Source organism: Garra rufa, chromosome 9 (assembly GCF_049309525.1).
Source record: "Garra rufa chromosome 9, GarRuf1.0, whole genome shotgun sequence".
Lineage (NCBI taxonomy): Eukaryota > Metazoa > Chordata > Actinopteri > Cypriniformes > Cyprinidae > Garra > Garra rufa.
Window position 1 is genome coordinate 36,941,392 of NC_133369.1, and position 23,438 is coordinate 36,964,829.

A 23,438-nucleotide genomic window follows, 5' to 3' on the forward strand; every position below is an offset into this window, starting at 1 on the left:
CCGTATTTAATAATTTCCCATAAAACACACCTCTCGAGTAATATCTCTTTGCGCAATCAATGAAAAAACTCCCACGAACAGAATGTAATTCTCTATTTCAGATGCATGTTTTAACAGTATAAGCGTGCAGGTGGCTGCCACGCCTTCTTTGTGATAAACAGCCAATCGCAGTCACCGAATCAAAGCCGCTGCGCGGGGATTGGCTGGCTCGTCCCCTCCTTCAGGTAATGAGAGCGCACCTTTGCTTGCTCACAATAACAGTCACCTTGAGACTTCCTAGATTTAACACAATTTTCCGCTTGATCCTGAATGTTTGGCTGCTCTCCTTTGTGCGGAACAGACGGAGGATGCTGTAATGAGAGTCGGATGCGAGAAGTTGTTTGACCTGTAGTCCGAGTTTTCTTTCAGCCGTTCCCTGCGACTCACCTGCCGCATCTTCACCGACCTGAAAGTCCAGTTTCACTGTGGGAGCCCAGCAGTGCACATGGCTCAGGAGGAGAAGTAAGTCGCCAATGTAAACACTAATATGGGTTAGAAGAAACGGCAAACTTAAATCCGTTCTATCGCAACAAGTTGTTTGGAATTAAATGACGTTTATCTTTTTTAATGTGACGTCTTCGCTGCTGGACGTTTTGTTTGAGAAAATGAGAGTAAATATGTATATGTGAGAAGTAATATTCAGCAGTGCTTTACTACATAGGCCTAACCTAAAAGCATAAAATAAAAAGAGAAGAGGTCCTAGTATAGAACCCAGTGGAACACCGCAATGTTTTACTGTAATTGCACTGTAAATGTTTTATTTATGTATTTCTATTTAGATAATCAATAGTGTAAGGGTTTTTACACTATATACTATACAGTAAACTGATTGATTATTATTATTATTATTTTTTTATGTATATATATTTCTTTTCCTCTTCTGGTTTGTGTGTGTTTGCTGTAGTACATCTATAACGGTGGGTCTGGGCAGGTGGCTTATATTAGCTAACATCCTTGTACAGCCCCTCCCATGCAACCCTTCCTCACTGTAGTATCAATATCCAGCAGGATATAGTCCATTATCCCATAGAAAAAAAGCAATTGTGTGGAAAATGTAAAAGGATAGTTCTGGGAATTTCAGTTGAATGCTCAAACCCTTTGTAAACTTCGTGAACCCTAAGGTATGGAGAGAAGTGGAATTATTGGGATCAAGTCTGTCTATTTTTTACACATACATATACATGTATATACACTGTATATACATATGTTTTCCTAAATTAACTTTGATCAATGTTTTCAGTAAGCGTCTGGTGGTGGTGGTCCCAAATGAGATGAATATTCCATCACGCCGTTCCTTCACAAGTGAAGATGAGGCATGGAAATCTTACTTGGAGAATCCATTGACCGCTGCCACCAAGGCTATGATGAGCATCAATGGAGATGAAGACAGTGTGGCTGCCCTGGGAATCCTGTATGATTACTATAAGGTCAGAGATCATCTGTTACAGTTAGAAGAAAACTAATGTGCCTCTAGTGTAGGTGTACATATATGAAAACGCTTTGTCAGGAAGTTATACTGTTTCTGTTCCTTTAGGTTCCTAAAGAAAAGAGGCTCCTACCAGTGCCTAAACTTCCAGAAGATCATGAAAAGAGGTCAGTCTAACATGCAAGTGACATCCAAAAGTCTAAGACCACCATTTTATTTTTAATTTTAAAGTGAAATGTTGAATTGAAGAATTAACAAACTTCAGAACATATTCGTAATGCATCGTGATACATATCCAACATGGTTTTTGCTTATTAGTTCATGTAGAATCTTAAAGGAGTAGTTCACTTTCAGAACTAAAATTTACAGATAATGCACTCAGTAAGCGTCATCCAAGATGTTCATGTCTTTCTTTCTTCAGTCGTAAAGAAATCGTTTTTTGAGGAAAACATTTCAGGATTTATCTCCAGATAATGGACTTCTATGGTGTCTCTGAGTTTGAACTTTGAAGCTGCATTTTGGAAGTTCAAACTTGGGGGCACCATAGAAGTCCATTATATGGAGAGAAATCCTATAATGTTTTCCTCAAAAAACATACGACTGAAGAAAGGAATGACAAGGGGGTGAGTACATTATCTGTACATTGTTGTTCTGAAAGTGAACTACTCCTTTAAATATTTCTCCATTTTAGGCTGTAAATTTTCATGTTTTAACTATATTTCCAGGGAATGAATAAATGAATGAATGAATGAATGTTTATGTTCCAACTGCCATAGATTTGACTAACCTATTTGATAACCACTTTCTTTCAGTCGCATCGGTCAAGATGGCCTTGAGTCTGCAGAGACTCGTATCCAGGTCCTGAAGTCACTTCCTGTCAACCTGTCCTTGAATACTGATGTTCACGGTGCAGAAAATAAACAAGACCTGTTTGGTTCAGTGCCGGTTGAGGAGGGTGTCGTGGCCACTGTGAAGGCTGAGGTTTATGGTCAGGCGTTCTCCAATCACCACCACCACCACCACCAACAGCAGGTCGTTCAGTATCAGCGCATGCCCTACCACCAGTCTTTACAGGATCCAGCGAGCGTCAGCCATGATGAATACATGAAGGATGACCAGTGCAGTACACCAGATAGCACCTTTGAGGACTCCTACCCTGAGGAGACTATGGTAAAGTTTCTGTGCATTTATGAGTTAAAATTGTTATCTGATACTGGTAGCTACTCTTTGTTATACACTTGTAATGCAGTTTAGGCCAATTTGTTTCTTCATTAGGTTTACATTTTTGTCATATATTGTTTTTCAGAAGTACAGGGTACCCACCACACTAGGGGCGGAACATTTCTCCAAGGAGCATTCGGGAATGTAAGTACAACTTGCAAAATCCTTGATCTTCATTTACACCGCTATTGAAAAGTTTGGGGTCGGTACGATTTATTAAATGATTCATGAAGTCAGCTATATTTTTTTTTTTCAAAATTCCTTTTTTTTTAATTCAGTTTTTTTCCATTTGAATTTTTCTGGATTTTTTTTTTTTTTTTTTTTAAAGGCTTACTCCACCCCAAATGGACATTTTTGTCAGTAATTACTTCGTTTGTCTTCGGAACACAATTTCAGATATTTTGGATGAAAACCGGGAGGCTAGTCACTGTCCCATTGACTGCCGAGTAAATAGCACTTTCAAGTCCCAAAAATGTATGCAAGGCATTATCAGAATAGTCTATCTGCCATCAGTGGTTTAATCTGAATTTTATGAAGTGACAAAAATACTTTTTGTACGCAAAAAAAACCCCACACAGATGCATCTTCTATGTTCTTTACGCTTTGATTTGACCGAAAACAGCGTATCCGTGTGGTGCGGCTGACAGAGCACAGCGTCCAGTTTGCGTCCAGAGAATATTCTCCAAAGTGGCACTACGATGATGCAGATGAGACGAATTGTTGAATAAAGTCATTTTATTAATTTCTTGGCATACAAAAAGTATTCTCGTCGCTTCATAAAATTCAGATTGAACCACTGATGACAGATGGAGTATTTTGACAATGCCTATCATACTTTTTTATTCTATTAGTAGTAGTATTAGTAGTATTATCATTACATTAGGTAACGTTTGTGTCACGGTTTTTTAAGTTAAACAAAAAAGTTATTGAAATTGAGACATATTAATAAGCTGATGTGACAAAATTTGGCCAAGATACAACTATTAGAAAATCTGGAATCTGAGGGTGCAAAAAAAAAAAATAATAATAATAATAATGAGAAAATCGCCTTTAAAGTTGTCCAATTGAAGTTCTCAGCAATGCATATTACTAATCAGAAAATAAGTTTTGATATATTTATGGTAGGAAATGTACAAAATATCTTCATAGAACATGATCTTTACTTAATATCCTAATGATTTTGGTATAAAAAGAAAAAAACAATAATTTTGACCCATACAATGTATTTTTGACTATTGCTACAAATATACCCATTCTACTTAAAGGAGTAGTTCACTTTCAGAACAGTTGTCATCCAAGATGTTCATGTTTTTCTTCCTTCAGACATACAGAAATGGTGTTTTCTGAGGAAAACATTTCATGATTTCTCTCCATATAATGGACTTCTATGGTGCCCCCGAGTTTGAACTTCCAAAATGCAGCTTTAAATGCAGCTTCAAAGGGCTCTAAATGATCCCAGCTGAGTAATAAGGGTCTTATCTAGCGAAACGATGGGTTATTTTCTAAAAACATTTACAACTTATATACTTTTAATCCCAAACGCTTGTTTTGCCGAGCTAGACAAGACAAGCATTTGAGGTTAAAAAGTATATAAATTGTAATTTTTTTTAGAAAATAACCCATCGTTTTGCTAGATAAGACTCCTCGGCTGTGATCATTTAGAGCCCTCTGAAGCTGCATTTTGGAGATTCAAACTCGGGGGCACCATAGAAGTCCATTATATGGAGAGAAATCCTGAAATGTGTTACTAAAAAAACCTAATTTCCTTACGACTGAAGAAAGAAAGACATGAACATCTTGGATGACAAAGGGTTAGTACATTATCTGTACATTGTTGTTCTGAAAGTCAACTACTCCTTTAAGACTGGTTTGTGGTCCAGTGTCACATCCCTTTTGATGAAAAATGTAAACCATATGGCATATGTGCAAAAATCTGTATAATATGTGCCCAAAAAAAGGAAACAAACTTCATTCTATTATGATTTTTATTCACACAACGCTTTTTCTATCCTCTCCTAGAGACATGTTCCAGTACAGTATAGAAGCGAGTCGTTCAGTCCGCGAGAAAGCCGGCGAGGGGCCGATGATCTATTTGAACAAGGGCCAGTTCTACGGCATCACTCTCAGTGAGACCGGAGCCAACAAGGGCCTTCGCCACCCCATCAGTAAAGTGCGGGTGAGTTTTGCTGTTATTGTGACAACCACTTATTGACTCTGTAATATAATTGATATTAGGACCAGAATGATTGTAACACTCTTTGTAACTGTCTCTCTCAGAGTGTAGTGATGGTGGTGTTTGGACAAGAGAAGTGTCGAGATGAGCAGCTAAAGCACTGGAACTACTGGCACACCCGCCAACACACAGCCAAACAGAGAGTCCTTGACATAGGTGGGAGTCTACTTTACAAACATAACTTTTACATATGTCTTAAAGGGGTAGTTCACCCAAAAATTAAAATCCTGTAATTAATTACTCACCATCATGTGGTTCCAAACCTGTAAGATCTTCATTCATCTGTGGAGGACAAATTAAGGTATTTTTGATGAAATCCGAGAGCTTTCTGACCCTGCATAGACAGCAATGCAACTGACACGTTCAAAGCCCAGAAAGGTAGTAAGGACATCGTTAAAATAGTCCATGTGACATCAGTGGTTTAACCTTAATTTTATGAAGCTACGAGAATACTTTTTGTGCGCAAAGAAAACAAAAACAACAACTTTATTCAACAACTATTTTGACAATATCCTTACTACCTTTCTTGGCCTTGAACGTGTCAGTTGTGTTGATGTCTATGCAGGGTCAGAAAGCTCTCGAATTTCATCAAAGATATCTTCATTTGTGCTCTGAAGATGAACGAAGGCCTTACAGGTTCGGAAACAAAAAGAGAGTGAGTAATTAACGACAGAATATTATTTTTTTGGATGAACTATCCCTTTAAAACAAGAAAAGTCTGCCAGTGGGCTAAGAAATGTAAACTTAGTTATGTTTTCTTGTTTTGAGTCACTTAAAGAAGTAGTTCACTTTCAGAACAAGATCATTTACAAGATATAATAAGATAATTTACAGATAATGTACTCACCCCCTTGTCATCCAAGCTGTTCATGTCTTTCTTTCTTCAGTCGTAAGGAAATGGTGTTTTTGGAGGAAAACATTTCAGGATTTCTCTCCATATAATGGACTTCTGTGGTGCCCCCGAGTTTGAACTTCCAAAATGCAGCTTCAAAGGGCTCTAAACCAGTGGTTCTCAATCCTGGTCCTGGGGGACCCCTGCTCTGCACATTTTGCATGTCTCCCTTATTTAACACACCTGACTGAGATCATTAGCTGATTATTTCAGTTCATGGATCTCTCTCCTCATGAGCTGATGATCTAAATCAGGTGTTAGATAAGGGAATCGTGCAAAATGTGCAGAGCAGGGGTCCCCCAGGACCAGGATTCAGGACCACTGCTCTAAACGATCACAGCTGAGGAAAGAAGGGTCTTATCTAGCAAAACGATCGGTTGTTTTCTAAAAAAAAAATTACATTTGATATACTTTTAATCTCAAATGCTTGTCTTGTCTAGCTCTGTCTGTACTCGGTGTAGAGATTAAAAAGTATATCAATTGTAAAATTTTTTTAGAAAATAACGTTTTGCTAGATAAGACTTTTCTTCCTCGGCTGGGATCATTTGAAGCTGCTTTTAAACTGCATTTTGGAAGTTCAAACTCAGGGGCACCATAGTAGTCCATTATATGGAGAGAAATCCTGAAATGTTTTCCTTAAAAAAACATAATTTCTTTACGACTGAAGAAAGAAAGACATAAACATCTTGGATGACAAGGGGGTGAGTACATTATCAGTAAATATTTGTTCTAAAAGTGAACTACTTCTTTAATTTTGCTTTTGAATCGTAATTTAAGAATGTTTATTAATATTAAGGAAGAAAGCCATTTTTTTTCATGGATTCCTACTAAAATGACTGGGATGGTAAATATTACAGTGCCTTAACACCTACACCTACCCGGTGTGTTTTTGTTTGTGTGGCTCTACGTTTGCGTCATTATTTTTTTTCCCCCCTCTTTTATTCTCATCGTCTGTATCCCTAGGATACCAGATAACTGGAGTCTCCTCCTTTTGTTCAACGTTATTCTTCCCAGTTCCTCATCTGTTTTATTTGAGGTGTATTATAAAAAAGGGGTCTGCAACTTTAGCACAATGCTTAGGGCAAAGTGTTCCATCATAACTCCCAGTTGGGAACCGTAAGGACAATGAGGGGTCAGGTTAAAGGAAGGGTGGGGGTTTGTTTGACACCTGAGGGGCACTGCGATGGTCTTCTCGGTGGCAGCTGGCAGCCTGACGTGGTTTGGGCATGATTTTGGAAGACCGAAACACGATCCTCTGATCCTGATGTTGTCCTGATTTGAATAACAGTATCCAGGGATTTTTCATAGTGCCTGAGGCAGAAGATCAGGATTTGAATAGGAGCGTTAACCGTTTGGGGGGAGGTTGAATCCTCAGACAAGCGGGGGCTTGGGAAAGGGTCCTGCTCTTTTGTAAAGCGGAAGGCTTGAGTAACATCTGCCATACATTTAAGCGGTGTTGTATTTACACAGCAGGCAGGCACCATGTCATAGTCGTGAAGCTTGTAACAGAACGCCTGCGTCTGAGGTCAAAAAGCATCTCGCTGTTTTTTTTCTTTTAATTTTTTGAAATATAAACTGAAGTGCTTAAATTTGTTTGCAGCTTTGCATATTATATACATATTTACTCAGGGCAAAGCAGGAGAATCTTCAATTTTGTTTGAAAGTACAGTGGGGTGTGAAGTCTTAGCGATTTATATTATCAGCATAATTTGAGTGACAAGTTGAACTTTGACATGAATTTGACAGTGTGTCAGTATTTGGTATGTCCAGCCTTTGCTTTAACAAGAGAAGCACTTGAGCTGGCAAAACCTGATGATCATGTTATCCAGCATGATTTAAGAATCAAAAACAGTATATTGTGCTTCACTGTGCAAAAGTTTTTTGTTTTTTTTAATCTAGAAAAACATAGAATCCAAAAAGAATTTAATATCATATTTAAATTTAACAAATAGAATTTAAAATTATTTTTTAATATCATATTTAAATCCCAGATTTTACATTTCAAAGTAAATAATTTTTTACTCAGTATATCTAAACACAGTCTTGCATTCCAGATTTAATATCAGTTTAGATATTTCTGATTAAAATGTTATTTATTTTAATTGTTTTTAACTTATTTTACTCATTTTAATGTGTTTATTTAGTTTATTTTATTTACCTAAAAAGTCTTAAATTGTAGATTTTTAAAAAGTAGTCAAACTTATTTATTTAGTCTTTTATTCTATTATTTACTATTATTTCTATCATTCTACTTTTTATTCTATAATTGAATTCTAATAATTATTTTATTCATTTTAATGCATTTTATCTAATAACTTTTACGTAAATAAAATCTTAAATCCCAGATTTTACATATCGCCTCAGATATTTAATCTTAAATTTGTATTTAAATTGTTTTAAACTTATTTTATTCATTTAAATGTATTTCTTTTATTTTATTTATGTAGTAAATGTATTCATTCATTCATTCATATTATTATTACTATTATTTATTTCTATTATTGTACTGTTTTAGTTTTAATGTTCTAATGTTTATTTTATTCCTTTTAATACATTTTATTTAGTTAGTTTTAATGTTAATAAGATCTTGACTCCTCAAGTTTACATATCGCCTTAGGTATGTCAGATTAAAATTTTATTTATTTTAATTGGTTTTCAACTTGTTTTATTAATTTAACATATTTATTTAGTTTATTTTATTTATCTAAATAAATACATTTAAAAAATGTAGTTAAAACCTATTTATCTATTATTTGTTTTTCTATTATTTACTATTATTTCTATTATTCTACTGTTTTATTCTATAATTTAATTCTAATATTTGTTTTATTCATTTAAATAACATTTTTATGTAAATAAAGCCTTGAATCTCAGATTTTATGTATCCCCTAAATATTTCAGATTTTATTTATTTTAATGTATTTATTCAGTTTATTATATTTATCTAAATACGATTAAAAAATTGGATTAAAAAAGTAGTTTATTAATTAATAAATACGTTTTGACTTTTTTTTCTAAATCTACAATTTAAGATTGTATTTTATCTTTTATTCTATTATGTCTATTATTCTATTGTTGTATTCTATCATTTAATTCTATTTTTTATTTTATTAATTTTAATACATTTTATTCATATTTTTATGTAAATAAAATCTTGAATCCCAGATATTTCAGATTAAAAATATTTATTTAAATTGTTTTCAACTTATTTTCTATTATCTACTGTTTTATGCTATAATTTAATTCCAAAACTTATCTATTAACTTCTATTCTATTATTTGCTATTTCTATTCTACTTGTTTTATTAATTTTATGTAAATTAGGTATTTAATCTCAGATTTTATGTATCCCCTTAAATATTTCAGATTAAAATTTAATTTATTTAAATTGTCAATTTATTTTATTAATTTTAATGTATTTATTCAGTTTATTATATTTATCTAAATACGATCCAATTTTTGTGGATATGTTTTCAAGTAATCTTTTATTTCTGTTATTCTACTGTTGTATTCTATAATTTAATTACATTTTTATTTTATGAATTTTAATACATTTTATTAATATTTTTATGTAAATACAGATTTTTATATCGCCTTAGATATTTCAGATTAAAATTGTATTTATATAAAATGTTTTTCAATTTATTTTATTCATTTTAATGTATTAATTCAGTTTATTTTGTTTATTTAAATAAGATTTTAAATTGTATATATTTTTTAAATGTAGTCCTTTCTTAATTATTGATTGATTTATTTGCTTTTATTCTATTATTTACTATTGTCTTTTTCTACTTTATTCTTAAATTTAATTATCATATTTATTTTATTCACATTTAAACTGTAGATTTTAAAAAAAGTAGTCAACAAAATAATTGATTGACTTTTAATATATATTTTTTCTCTATTGCTTACTATTATTTCTATTATTCTACCGTTTTACTCTATAATTTAATTCCAAATTGTATTTTATTAATAAATTTTTAAAAATTATGTAAATAAAGTTTTTGTTTAAAAGACCCTAAACTGTAGATTTAAAAAAAAAGTAGTAAAAAATATTTATCTATTTACTTTTAACATATTTTGTTTTATTACTTACTATTATCCCTTATTCTACTGTTTTATTTTATAATTGAATTCCAAAATGTATTTTATTAATTTTAATGCATGTTATTTAATAATTTATGTAAATAAGATCTTAAATTTCAGATATTCTACATGGTCTTAGACCTTTAAACCATGTATACTGTTAAGTTCTTAAAGAAAAACTGTCAATTACTGATTGTAACTAATATCATGTTTCCCCAACCCCCCGTTTTCACCTTTCAGCTGACTATAAAGAGAGCTTCAGCACCATCGGCAACATCGAAGAAATCGCTTACAATGCCGTGTCCTTCACCTGGGACGTCAACGAGGAGGCAAAGGTGAGACTTCAGCTTCGATTCTCCGAGTTTTACTCTACTGTTAAGTTTGCAGTGTGCGGGTCAAGATGAAGTTGTTTGATAACAGCTGTTGAGCCTGAGGAGATGTTACAGCTCCCTTCTCCTCCTCTTCCCTTCAGCATCCAATTCACTTGTCAGGAGGATTTTTCCTTCTTAGTTCCAGTACTTAACAAGCTTACTTTAAGTGCACACTTAAGGGAGGAGGTCCACCCAGTACTCATGGTCAATATTTGTTTTTAAAACGAGGCTTTTGAAGTAGCCTGATGTGTCATTGTAATAGCAAGTGGAAGACTTTATAGAAATTCCCTACCTTTGGAAATCCATCATTTTATTGCTATAAAGTACTCATTTAGATATATAAAAGATATGGTGTTTCCGGAGAAAGGGTTGTAGAATTTTTAAACGTTCAATTTTGAGCCAACTTATGATGATTTGATACTGTAGGAGGATATTGTAAGATTTCGGTGTTACTCTGTATTTGTTCAGCCATCATTTGCTCGCATGCACCCACATGCACACAGAGTCCAGAGCAGATCTGTTGTGAAAGATTTGTCTGTGTATGCAGTTGCTAACTGATTCCTGTCAGAATTGATCACGTGGCCCTGAGAACGCAAGTGGTTCTCATAACATTGAACAACAAGCTCCTCTATGAAACAACAGCTACAGGCACAGACATGAAAGGACGGGAGACCGTCAGTGGGAAACTATTTTCACCTCGGGCTGAAAGATTCGCTACCTTTCATCTTTCAACAGTCGTTTTTCCAGTGTCTCTTGATATATTGGCATAAGACAGGTTACAGTTGGGAATATTTCAAATAAATTTAGTTTTGCTTACTATTTGAATAAACCGCAGACAGGCACACAATGATAGAGTGCTTATGCGGTTTTTGTTTAGAGTCGCCATTCAGAGATTTTAAGATTGTGAGCGTATTTAACAGAGAAGATTTACTATTCACTATTAAAGCTCACTAGTGCTGTAAGGTTTTGTCAACACAGAAGCTGGATGGGTGTTTTAGAGATTAAAGATGGACTAGTGCTAAAAGATTTTTGAAAGAAAAACGGACACGAACTGCTGTGCTTTCTTCACTATGTTTTAAAAGTCTGGGAGGCCATCCAATAATAGCTTTATATTCAGAACTAGTCTATTAATCAAACAGTGTGTAATTTCACTACAACCTCTATCGCCACTAGCATCACCAAACTGAATTGCAAAAATAATGAATTTTAGGTTCAGGTTTACAGAAAGCTCCCTATGTCTGCCATTAGTCGAACAGATAGACGCACCTCCTCCCAGTATGCCATTGGTTGCTACAATGATGCTAGTCTTGGAGCATTGCTGCACATTTTTGTAGCTTTTATAAGCATCTTGCTGTGTTAAGTTAAAAAAGGTTAGGGTTGATTGACAGCTGGTTTTGAATTTTTTTTTAAAACACTGTTTTTTTAGATTTCAACACAAAAATATGGCGTTTGAACAGCCCCTTACTTCATTATTGTCTAGTTTTTAAACACAAATATTTTGTGTGAACAGCACCTTACTGCAATGTTTTTTTGTGTGTTTTAAAATGCAAACACGTGTGAACAGCACCTTACTGCACTGTTTTCTAGTTTTAATGCAAAAACACGTTGTGTGAACGGCCCCTTACTGCAATATTTTCTAGTTTTAAAATGCAAAAACATGTGAGCAGCCCCTTACTGCACTGTTTTCTAGTTTTTAAACACAAAAACATGTTACGTGTGAACAGCTTACTGCACTGTTTTTTTTTATTTTTCAAACACAAAAATATGTTGTGTGAACACCCCCTTACTGCACTGTTTTCTATTTTTTTTAAACACAAAAACATGTTACGTGTGAACAGCTTACTGCACTGTTTTTTTTTATTTTTCAAACACAAAAATAAACCCACAAATATGCTGTGTGAACAGTCCCTTACTGAACCGTTTTCTGTTTTTTAAACACACATACGTTGTGTGAACAGTCCCTTACTGAACCGTTTTCTAGTTTTTAAACCCACAAATATGCTGTGTGAACAGTCCCTTACTGCACTGTTTTCTATTTTTTTAAACACACAAATACGTTGTGTAAACAGTCCCTTACTGAACCGTTTTCTGCTTTTAAACACACATACGTTGTGTGAACAGCCCCTTGCTGAACTGTTTTCTAGTTTTAAACCCACAAATATGCTGTGTGAACAGTCCCTTACTGAACCGTTTTCTAGTTTTTTAAACACACATATGCTGTGTGAACAGTCCCTTACTGAACCGTTTTCTAGTTTTTAAACCCACAAATATGCTGTGTGAACAGTCCCTTACTGCACTGTTTTCTATTTTTTTAAACACACAAATACGTTGTGTAAACAGTCCCTTACTGAACCGTTTTCTGCTTTTAAACACACATACGTTGTGTGAACAGCCCCTTGCTGAACTGTTTTCTAGTTTTAAACCCACAAATATGCTGTGTGAACAGTCCCTTACTGAACCGTTTTCTAGTTTTTTAAACACACATATGCTGTGTGAACAGTCCCTTACTGAACCGTTTTCTAGTTTTTAAACCCACAAATATGCTGTGTGAACAGTCCCTTACTGAACCGTTTTCTGTTTTTTAAACACACATACGTTGTGTGAACAGTCCCTTACTGAACCGTTTTCTGTTTTTAAACACACATACGTTGTGTGAACAGCCCCTTACTAAACCGTTTTCTAGTTTTTAAACACACATACGTTGTGTGAACAGCCCCTTACTGAACCGTTTTCTAGTTTTTAAACACACATACGTTGTGTGAACAGCCCCTTACTAAACCGTTTTCTAGTTTTTAAACACACATACGTTGTGTGAACAGCCCCTTACTGAACCGTTTTTTAGTTTTTAAACACACAAATACGTTGTGTAAACAGTCCCTTACTGAACCGTTTTCTGCTTTTAAACACACATACGTTGTGTGAACAGCCCCTTGCTGAACTGTTTTCTAGTTTTAAACCCACAAATATGCTGTGTGAACAGTCCCTTACTGAACCGTTTTCTAGTTTTTTAAACACACATATGCTGTGTGAACAGTCCCTTACTGAACCGTTTTCTAGTTTTTAAACCCACAAATATGCTGTGTGAACAGTCCCTTACTGAACCGTTTTCTGTTTTTTAAACACACATACGTTGTGTGAACAGTCCCTTACTGAACCGTTTTCTGTTTTTAAACACACATACGTTGTGTGAACAGCCCCTTACTAAACCGTTTTCTAGTTTTTAAACACACATACGTTGTGTGAACAGCCCCTTACTGAACCGTTTTCTAGTTTTTAAACACACATACGTTGTGTGAACAGCCCCTTACTGAACCGTTTTCTAGTTTTTAAACACACATACGTTGTGTAAACAGCCCCTTACTGAACCGTTTTCTAGTTTTTAAACCCACAAATATGCTGTGTGAACAGTCCCTTACTGCACTGTTTTCTAGTTTTTAAACACACATACGTTGTGTAAACAGCCCCTTACTGAACCGTTTTCTAGTTTTTAAACCCACAGATATGCTGTGTGAACAGTCCCTTACTGAACCGTTTTCTAGTTTTTAAACACACATACGTTGTGTGAACAGTCCCTTACTGAACCGTTTTCTAGTTTTTAAACACACATACGTTGTGTAAACAGCCCCTTACTGAACCGTTTTCTAGTTTTTAAACCCACAAATATGCTGTGTGAACAGTCCCTTACTGAACCGTTTTCTAGTTTTTAAACACACATACGTTGTGTGAACAGCCCCTTACTGAACCGTTTTCTAGTTTTTAAACCCACAAATATGCTGTGTGAACAGTCCCTTACTGAACCGTTTTCTAGTTTTTAAACACACATACGTTGTGTGAACAGTCCCTTACTGAACCGTTTTCTAGTTTTTAAACACACATACGTTGTGTGAACAACCCCTTACGTCACTGTTTTCTAGTTTTTAAATGTACAGAGTATTATGTGTGAATGTTTCCTTAGTTTTGTTTTGTCTTTGAAAAACATGTTCTGTGTAAAGGAGCCTAGTACACTACGGTTATGTGAGAGCAGCTCCTTGTGTTTTTAAATGCAAAAATGAGTTCTGTGTGAATGGCCCCTTATTGTGATTTTTTTTTTTTTTTTTTTTTCATGTATTCTGTGAGAACATTCCCTTTATACTTTAGCAGCTTGGTAGAAAAACTGCCCCTGGCTCTTTTGTCATAAGATAATAAGACATGATTGCCTGGTCATACTTGACCTTTTCCAAACTCACAAATGCATGTTTTGTCAAGCTGATTTGTGTATGCATCTTGCTTTTTTTCCCAAGGTGTTCGTTACGGTGAACTGTCTGAGCACCGATTTCTCCTCACAGAAGGGAGTCAAAGGTCTTCCACTTATGATCCAGATTGACACCTACAGTTACAACAACAGGAGTAACAGACCCATCCACAGAGCCTACGCACAGATCAAGGTCTTCTGTGACAAGGTTGGTGCTGCATCTGCATTGTTGTGGGTCAAAGGACCTGAGTCATTTGAGTCAGGAACTTGAATCATTTTATTCGCACAAGTTGTACTATAAATGCTACAGTTTACAGTGGAAATTTCCTGTTTGCCATTGCCATTTAGTAGCTGTAATAATGTGATCTTCATGTAGTGTTTTTGTAACTACTTAATTGATATTTAGTTATTATTTAATAAAAGTAATTTTTAATGACAATGTGTGACAACAACAATAGTCAGTACGATCACACTAGCATCTCTTCTGTACAGGGAGCTGAGCGAAAAATTCGTGATGAGGAGAAAAAGCAGCTTCGGAAGAAGGTCAAAGGTCAGGCTGTTGGCAACCAGGGTCATGATGGTGAGATTTCTGTCAATCAACCATACATTCTTTTATTTAATATAGCAGCATTATCCTTAGATGCTGTATGTATCATTTTACTCATGTATGTGCATTTTGTGATGAGTAAGAATATGACTAAAAACAAGTTTGCATTGCAGGTTTTGACCTAATATGTGACGACTGTGACCTTGTCGTCTATAAAACATGACTACATGTGTTTCTCGGCGTCAATTTGCTGATTTTGACTTGAGTCATTGGTTTTCTTTCACTCTATTAGGTAAGAGAGGAAGTTTTGCCACTTTAGCCCAAAAGAGGCCAGATATTACGCTCTTCAAAACATTGACAGACCTGGAGTCCCAGCCTGTGCTCTTTATCCCCGATGTCCATTTGAACAACCTCCAGAGATCCGGACAGGTAAAAAGAAAGATGAATGCAGTTCTCAAAGTGATATCAAGTGGTATTGATCAGAACTAATTATTGAGGCGTAGTCTCTTAGTAATAACTAGATCATAGTGAGTTGCTTAAATTGTTCGACTGGATGTAATCTCTGTTTAACTGAATTATCAAAAGTCACTGCTTTTTTAAGTCTCTGAAAGTTTTAAGTCTCTGTAATGTTTTGTTTTCTCTTTGTTTACAGGTGTTCAGTTTTGGCGTTGAAGAAATGGAGAGTGATGGGTCCGTGTATGTACAACAAATCTCCTGTTTTAATTATGATAGAAGTATTATTGGTGTTTAGTGATGCAATATATTACATTTAACTTAAAGCAGTATTTAATAGGACTTTTGATTTAATTTTTAGCAAATCTCAACAAGAATATAACATTTTTATAAATCATTATACATTATACTTTATTTAATGTTGTGAAACCTAAGTTTGCATAAAGGATTTTCACTCCTGAATTAAAATTTCATGAAAATATACTCACCCCCATGTCATTCAAGATGTTCATGTCTTTCTCTATTCAGTCGAAAACAATAATTAAGGTTTAAATTGAATTGAGGAAAACATACCAGGATTTTACTCCATATAGTGGACTTCATTGGTGACCAACGGGTTGAAGGCTCTACACGATCCCAGCAAATGAATTAGGGTCTTATCTAGCAAAACGATCGGTCATTTTCTAAAAAAATATACAAATTTATATACTTTTTAACCACAAATGCTCATCCTGCACTAGCTCTGCGATATGTATCCGCGTCTTCACGGATTACGCAATCACGTTGATAAAGTCACGCGTGGTTAGTTCATCATCTGTGTGCTTCGGTACATAAATGTAGGGTAGGGCGAAAAACTCGTCGAACTTCAAAATCATCCCACATGATTGTTTTACCTTTTTTTAAAGGGTGTTTGACTTTCTTTGCACTTTCGCATTGTAAACACTGGGTCGTTTATTTCCGACTATGCCATCTTTCCATCACGACTACTAATGTGTGAAGTCAAGCTAATGCAACAGGAGCATTTGTTTTTAAAGAATATATAAATTTATATATTTTTCTGACCCTTACCTTATTCCTTGGCTGGGATTGTGTAGAGTCTTTTGAAGCTGCATTGAAACTGCAATTTGGACCTTTGACCTGTTGATCCCCATTGAAGTCTACTATAAAGAGTAAAAAATGCTGGATTGTTTTCCTCAAAAAACTTAATTTTTTTGCGACTGAATAAAGATAATCTTGGATGACAAACATCCGACTAGTAGAATCAATCCAGTGTGTTTTAAATGTATCTGTAGCATTGAAAGTCATCATTATGATTCTAAAACTCTGTTTTTCATGCAGGGTGCCCATGAAAAGACCATGCCGGTCATCAGAGGATGATATTCCACTACCCGCCAAATACAGCAGAGAGGAAAAGAGAGGTATGATTTACTACATACTGTAGGTGTTAGTTTCACATGTCAACAGATTGCGTCCTATTCTTCTATAATTATTAATGAATGATATTTTTCTCCAGTCCTGCTGTATGTAAGGAGAGAAACCGATGAGGTTTTTGATGCACTGATGCTAAGGTCTCCAACACTGAAAAGTTTGCTTGAGGCAGTAAGTACAATGTCACGCAGCAGTGCATACTTGCAACACATGGGATGTACACTTTGAGTCTTAACAGACAGAAGTGATTACGCTTTACACTGCGTTTAGCAGCAGATCAGATTACTTTCCATGGAATACAACAACAGTCAGGCTTGTCAAAAGATTTAGTTTTAAGAATAAGTTCACTTCCAGAATAAAAATTTCCTGATAATTTACTCACCCCCATGTCATCCAAGATGTTCATGTCTTTCTTTCTTCAGTCAAAAAGAAATTAAGGAAAATTTGAGGAAAACATGCCAGAATTTTTCTCCATTTGGAGGACTTCAGTGGTGATCAACAGGTTGAAGGTCCAAATCTCAGTTTCAGTGCAGCTTCAATGGGCTCTACACAATCCCAGCCGAGGAATAAGGGTTGCAACGAGTGAAACGATCAGTGTTATTCTTAAGAAAAATACAAATTTATAAAAAAACATTACTTTTTGTAGTGTTATAGTAGTACAATTAATCATTTATTGTGGCCAAAAGGAATAGATCTTGATGTTCTTGTATGTTATTAGGGGTTCAAGAGTGTAGCGCTGAATTGTTAGAATGGCCAAGCATCAGCAGTCTTCACATAAAACTGAATGGGCTGACCAAACCGTAACTCCTAGAGACTTTAAATTTTGGAGGGATGGTAGTACTCACATGGTCTACAATGCCACCAAGGCTCGCCCCAATTGGCCTGACAAGGGCGCTATAGCAATCAAAAGTACAAAATTGCTCAGGCTTAAAGGGATAGTTCACCCAAAAATGAAAATTGATGTTTGTCTGCTTACCCCCAGGGCATCCAAGATGTAGGTCACTTTGTTTCTTCAGTAGAACACAAACAAAGATTTTTAACTCAAACCGTTGCAGTCTGTCAGTCATATAATGGCAGTGAACAGGGACCAAACCATTGAAAGTAAAAAAAAAAAAAAAAAACATGCACAGACAAATCCAAATTAAATCCTGCAGCTCGTTGTGGTGCATTGACGTCCTAAGACACAAAACGATTGTTTTTTGCGAGTAACTGAACAGTATTTATGGCATTTTTTACCTTTGATACACAGCAATGTGCAACTGTCCTGAGCGCGTGCTCAGCATCCGGCGCATTACCTGTGTATGTGCACTGGCATAGTATACGCAAACGCCGGAAGGGCAAATCGGTTGAAAGTCAACAGTGCCGGATGAGTTTGTGCAAGCAAACGTAATCTTTTAGCTTTAAATCGGTTTGAACAATCAGGATAAGGGCAAGTAATTACCATTTTGAATAGTCGCTATACCCACAATCTCTGTGCTCTGTGTAAACAATGAGTGTCGTATACACGCAACAGATCGCTTCTGGCGTTTGCGTATACTACGTCAGAGCGCGTACACGTGTAACGTGCCAGATGCTGAGCTCACGCTCAGGACAGTTGGACATTGCTATGTATCAAAGGTAAAAAATTATAGAAATACGGTTCAGTTTCTCGCAAAAACTGATCGTTTCGTGTCTTAGGACATCAGTGCATCATCACGAGCCACAGGGTTTAATTTGGATTTGTCTGTGCATGTTTTTTTTACTTTCAAACATTTGGTGCCCATTCACTGCCATTGTATGACTGACAGACTGCAACGGTTTGAGTTAAAAATCTTTGTGTTCTACTGAAGAAACAAAGTCACCTACATCTTGGATGCCCTGGGGGTAAGCAGATAAACATCAAATTTTCATTTTTGGGTGAACTATACATTTAAGTGTCTTATGTGGTTGGAACCTTGGCTACATTTTAGGGATTTTTTTTTCTTTACTTTTGCGAACTACTTCTAGGTTTTTCACTCGATCTCAGGAAGATTCTCTGGAGAGTGAATCAATAATTATTGTCACAAAGGGACACCAAAACGTTCGAAAGGGACAGGCTGTAAGTAAGAGCTGAATCTAAGGTCACATGAAAAAAGTTGCAGAGCTTGGCCACTAGGGGTGGGAAAAAAAATCGATATTGCAATATATTGTTGTGCTCTCTGTCGCAATAAATAATAGATACACTAACGGCCAATATCGATATTTTATTACAACACAAAATAATTAATTTACCCGTCGTCAGTCTCACTGTCACTACCCAATATCTACCATTCTGTTTGCGGGGGGCGCTGTTCGAGTAAATAGGGGTAAAGTGGCGGAATCAGCGGCCAGTGAAGAACACAAGTTGTCTAACAACAACAGAGAAGAAGCGCAGAAAAAAGAGAAGTGAGAAGAATGGCGGAAAATAACGAAAAACAAGTCAAAGACGCACCTGCTAGTTGCCTGTTTCACACATACTCCGTCTGCAGTGCGTATGCATTGAGTATTTTTTTCCGCACCCATGTTAACGGATTAGAGCGTTCACACTGCACGCGGTTGCTGTCCGGCAGTACGTCCCAGAAGCGGTGTGCAAGTGCATTGAATAATACGTTGTTTATAATACGTTGAGTTTAAACGTGAATATATCTAGTATTGTATTAGTGTACTGTGATAAAAGAGTATCACAATGCTGAAAAAGCATGTTTGTATTTGAAGTCAAAATAACGGATAAATGGTGTGTTTGTGGTAAACAGCCGCGGATCAGGAACGGACTGCAAACGTGTCCTGTGTGAAAGCAAAACGAGTCCGTGCTGCTTCTGCATCGCAAATGTAACGCACACGGACTGCATACGCACTGCATACGGAGTATGTGTGAAACAGGCGTTTAGTGTTCCTCAAGAAGAATATGCCAACTTACTACTGACGTTTCAGTATCATGGTTTACACATGTTAGTTAATGTTCATGTTGTTTTTTAATGTTCAGGCACTTTTATCTGTCTAGCTGTACAGTGTTTACATTTAAGACCAGGAGGCAGTGAGTTTTATGCAAATGCATATTTCTTTGCACAGTGTTGGAAATGTTGGCATTAATAAATGCATAAGATTTCCTTATTATGGGTATTTTTTTTCTTTTTCAGTCACATATATCGTGATATATCGTTGATGAAATTTCTTCCAATATATTGAATATCGTGAATCGTGATATTATCATTATCGTGGGCCAAATATCGCCACAGAATTGAATCGTGAGTTACCTGTATCGTCCCACCCCTATTGGCCACTTGGTGGCGCTATAAGAGGGAAATAATAAAAACGACCATAACTATGCAACGTTTGTCCTATTGACATGAAAATCGGTACTCACATGGTCTACAATGCGACCAAGGCTCGCCCCAATTGGCCAGACAAGGGCGCTATAGCAATCAAAAGTACAAAATTGCTCATAACTCAAGACACGCAGGCTTAAAGGGATAGTTCACCCAAAAATTAAAATTTGATGTTTATCTGCTTACCCCCAGGGCATCCAAGATGTAGGTGACTTTGTTTCTTCAGTAGAACACAAACGAAGATTTTTAACTCAAACCGTTGCAGTCTGTTAGTCATATAATGGCAGTGAACGGGCACCAAACCATTGAAAGTAAAAAAAAAACATGCACAGATAAATCCAAATTAAATCCTGCAGCTCGTGATGGTGCATTGATGTCCTAAGACACAAAACAATAGTTTTTTTTTGCGAGCAACTGAACAAGTAAGTAGCTGAATCTAAGGTCACATGAAAAAAGTTGCAGAGCTTGGCCACTTGGTGGCGCTATAAGAGGGAAAAAATAAAAACGACCATAACTATGCAACGTTTCTCCTATCGACATGAAAATCGGTTTATCGTACCGATTATCGACATGAAAATCGGTACGCACGATCTAGGTCCAAAGTGCCACAAGTGGCTATAAGGATGTTTGCGTTTCTAAAAACATGACTGCATAAGCTGATGAACTTCGAGCACCTATGAGACAAGGTTAACAGAGGTCACTTAGAATGAAACTCGGTGGGCCTGTTTGACTTATGGCCCTAAAGGTCTGTGAGAAATTGAAAGGAAATCAGCCACTGGGGCCATTTTTCGGGGGCATAAACGATTGTATATTGCATGGTTTTTCACACATTTTCTAAGAAAAATACAAATTTACGTACTTTTTAAAACCAAAAGTCGACCTCACGCATTACGTGATTACACACTTGTGACACAGAAGTACCAAAGTACGGCCTTTACTAAAGGTAAAACAATGACGAACAATGAACAATTCTGAAGTTTGAGGAGAAATTGCGTGTAACCTTTCCAACATGATTACGTCATGTGTGTGCAAGATGAGCATTTGTGGCTAAAAAGTATATACATTCCCTTTTTTTTTTTTTTTTTTTTTGAGAAAATGACCAATCGTTTTGTTAGATAAGACTTGAAGCCCTTTGAAGCTGCATTGAAACTGAAATTTGGACCTTCAACCCATTGGCTCCCATTGAGGTCCACTATATGGAAAAAAAATCTAAAATGTTTTCCACAAAAAACTTAATTTGCGACTGAAGAAATGATCATCTTAGAGTAAATTATCAGGAAATCTTTATTTTGGAAGTGAACTCCTTTAAGCTGCTGTTTGGATTAAGTTCTCTTTTGTTGTTTCTTCAAGATATCAAGCAAATATTCTATTCCTGTGGACAAGATGACTAAAGTCTATAAGAAAAGCAAGAAAGGGTGAGTAAACATACTAGTGCTAAATGTGTTTAATTGTTTAATTTTGCAATTAAAGTCTTACATTTTCATTTAATGTCTAGCATCCTGGTCAACATGGACGACAACATCATTGAGCACTACTGCAACGAAGACACATTCATCCTTTCCATTGAAAACCAGGCAGACTGTTTCCGGGTCACTCTCACTGAAATCTAACGCTAGTGCCACAATAAAACAGTTCTGCTAAGAGGACTTCTGTTACCCTAAAGGAGCACACAGTTCATTCTGTGCCTCTGTTTGGTTCTTATGAGCTCTTTTATGAATATTGGAAGAGCATGCTTTCAGAAGTTGTTGATGTGGGAATGCACTTCTGGACCTGCTTTATGATGGACAACACAAAAAATGCTCTTCCAAAGCACTATAATATGCCATCAAGTTTTATGGCTTTTATTTTCTTTGATGTGCTGTCTCCCCCTTGAGGCCAACAGTGTGAAGTCAGACATTTGCATGCATTTAATCTTTTCATGTATCAATTCTTGCATAATTTTTGAACATAAAAGAGATGCTCTCATTCTAGGCAGACATATTATGTTGTAATATGCACAACAAAAGCATATATTGAAGAATGGCCCAAATGCTACACTCTACTTTTACTTTGTGTTACATGAATGTATAGTTTACACATTTTCTTCGTTGTGTTGTATGTCGTTTTGATGAAAAAAAAAAAAAACACCTTGTACATATTTTTTATGGTTTATTTCATCAGTTGAATAAACAATCTTCACTGTCTTACATTCACATGTATTAATTTGGAAAACTGTGGTCTGACCAGTTTAAGTTTTAGTCATTTATAAAACCTGCAGCAAGAGGAAAACCAGATGTTCAACTTTCACACAAACGCACAGACATCTATAATCCATTATGTGCACATTACCATTTAAAAGCTTAGGACCAGTAAGATTTTTTTTTTAATTATTTTTTAATTAATAGAACTGTTTTCAAGTCTATTAATAAGAAATGTTGTTTTGAGCAGCGAATCAGCATAATAGAATTATTTCTGAAGGATTGTGACACTGAAGACTGGAGTAATGATGCTGAAAATTCAGCTTTGCCAACACAGGATTTGTTTTAAAATACATTAAAATAGACAGTTATAGTAATAATATTGCAATTTTACAGTATTTCTAATCAAATAAATGCAGCCTTGATGAGAATTTTTTTACTTGTATTGTAGTATGTAGCAGCGAACTTTAAGTAAATTGTTATTATTTAACTGTTTTATTATTTGCATAAAATTTTCATGATATGTATATTTCTGCTTTTGCTATATAGTGGTTTTATGTTAATAATCCCGTTTCTGATTTTTGGAGAACTACGTTTTAAAAGCACAATTGATTTCACATTTTAATATGCAAACACACCCTCTGACTCTGATTTGTTTCCCAGGCTTTAGGTGTGTGTATAATTACACAGGCACAGGTGTCTCCATCCCAGTCTATATAAGAAGGTTCAGTCTTTAACCCTGGGGATATTTGCTGGCTTTGAGTTCTATAACTGCTGATTCATTCTGATTTCTGTTGCTATGTAGTGTTAGTGTTCCTCCGAAATTAATATGAAAACCTTTGAGCTGCATTTGACAAGTTTCCAAACAGGTTTCTGAAGTTTTCTGAGAAACAGGTCATATACGGTGACCCAGAGCTTGAGTGGTACTATGCAATTCAGTAACACAATAACCACACTGTCAGCTTCCTCTTTTTGAGTCCAGGCTAATTTGTTATCTTTGTTTTTACACATT

General features: G+C 35.6%; 1 protein-coding gene across 1 annotated transcript; it reads left to right on the plus strand.

Annotated features, from left to right (window-relative positions):
* Positions 1–278: 278 nt before the first annotated feature.
* Positions 279–22,437, plus strand: grhl2a (grainyhead-like transcription factor 2a). The gene is made up of 16 exons (XM_073846821.1): positions 279–501; positions 1,280–1,466; positions 1,574–1,632; positions 2,278–2,635; positions 2,772–2,830; positions 4,706–4,862; positions 4,964–5,075; positions 10,137–10,231; positions 14,548–14,706; positions 14,991–15,078; positions 15,338–15,474; positions 15,698–15,741; positions 16,837–16,916; positions 17,012–17,097; positions 21,600–21,664; positions 21,745–22,437. Exons 1-16 carry the CDS (start codon positions 485–487, stop codon positions 21,857–21,859), a joined length of 1,818 nt encoding a protein of 605 aa, XP_073702922.1. The 5' UTR covers positions 279–484; the 3' UTR covers positions 21,860–22,437.
* Positions 22,438–23,438: the final 1,001 nt, after the last annotated feature.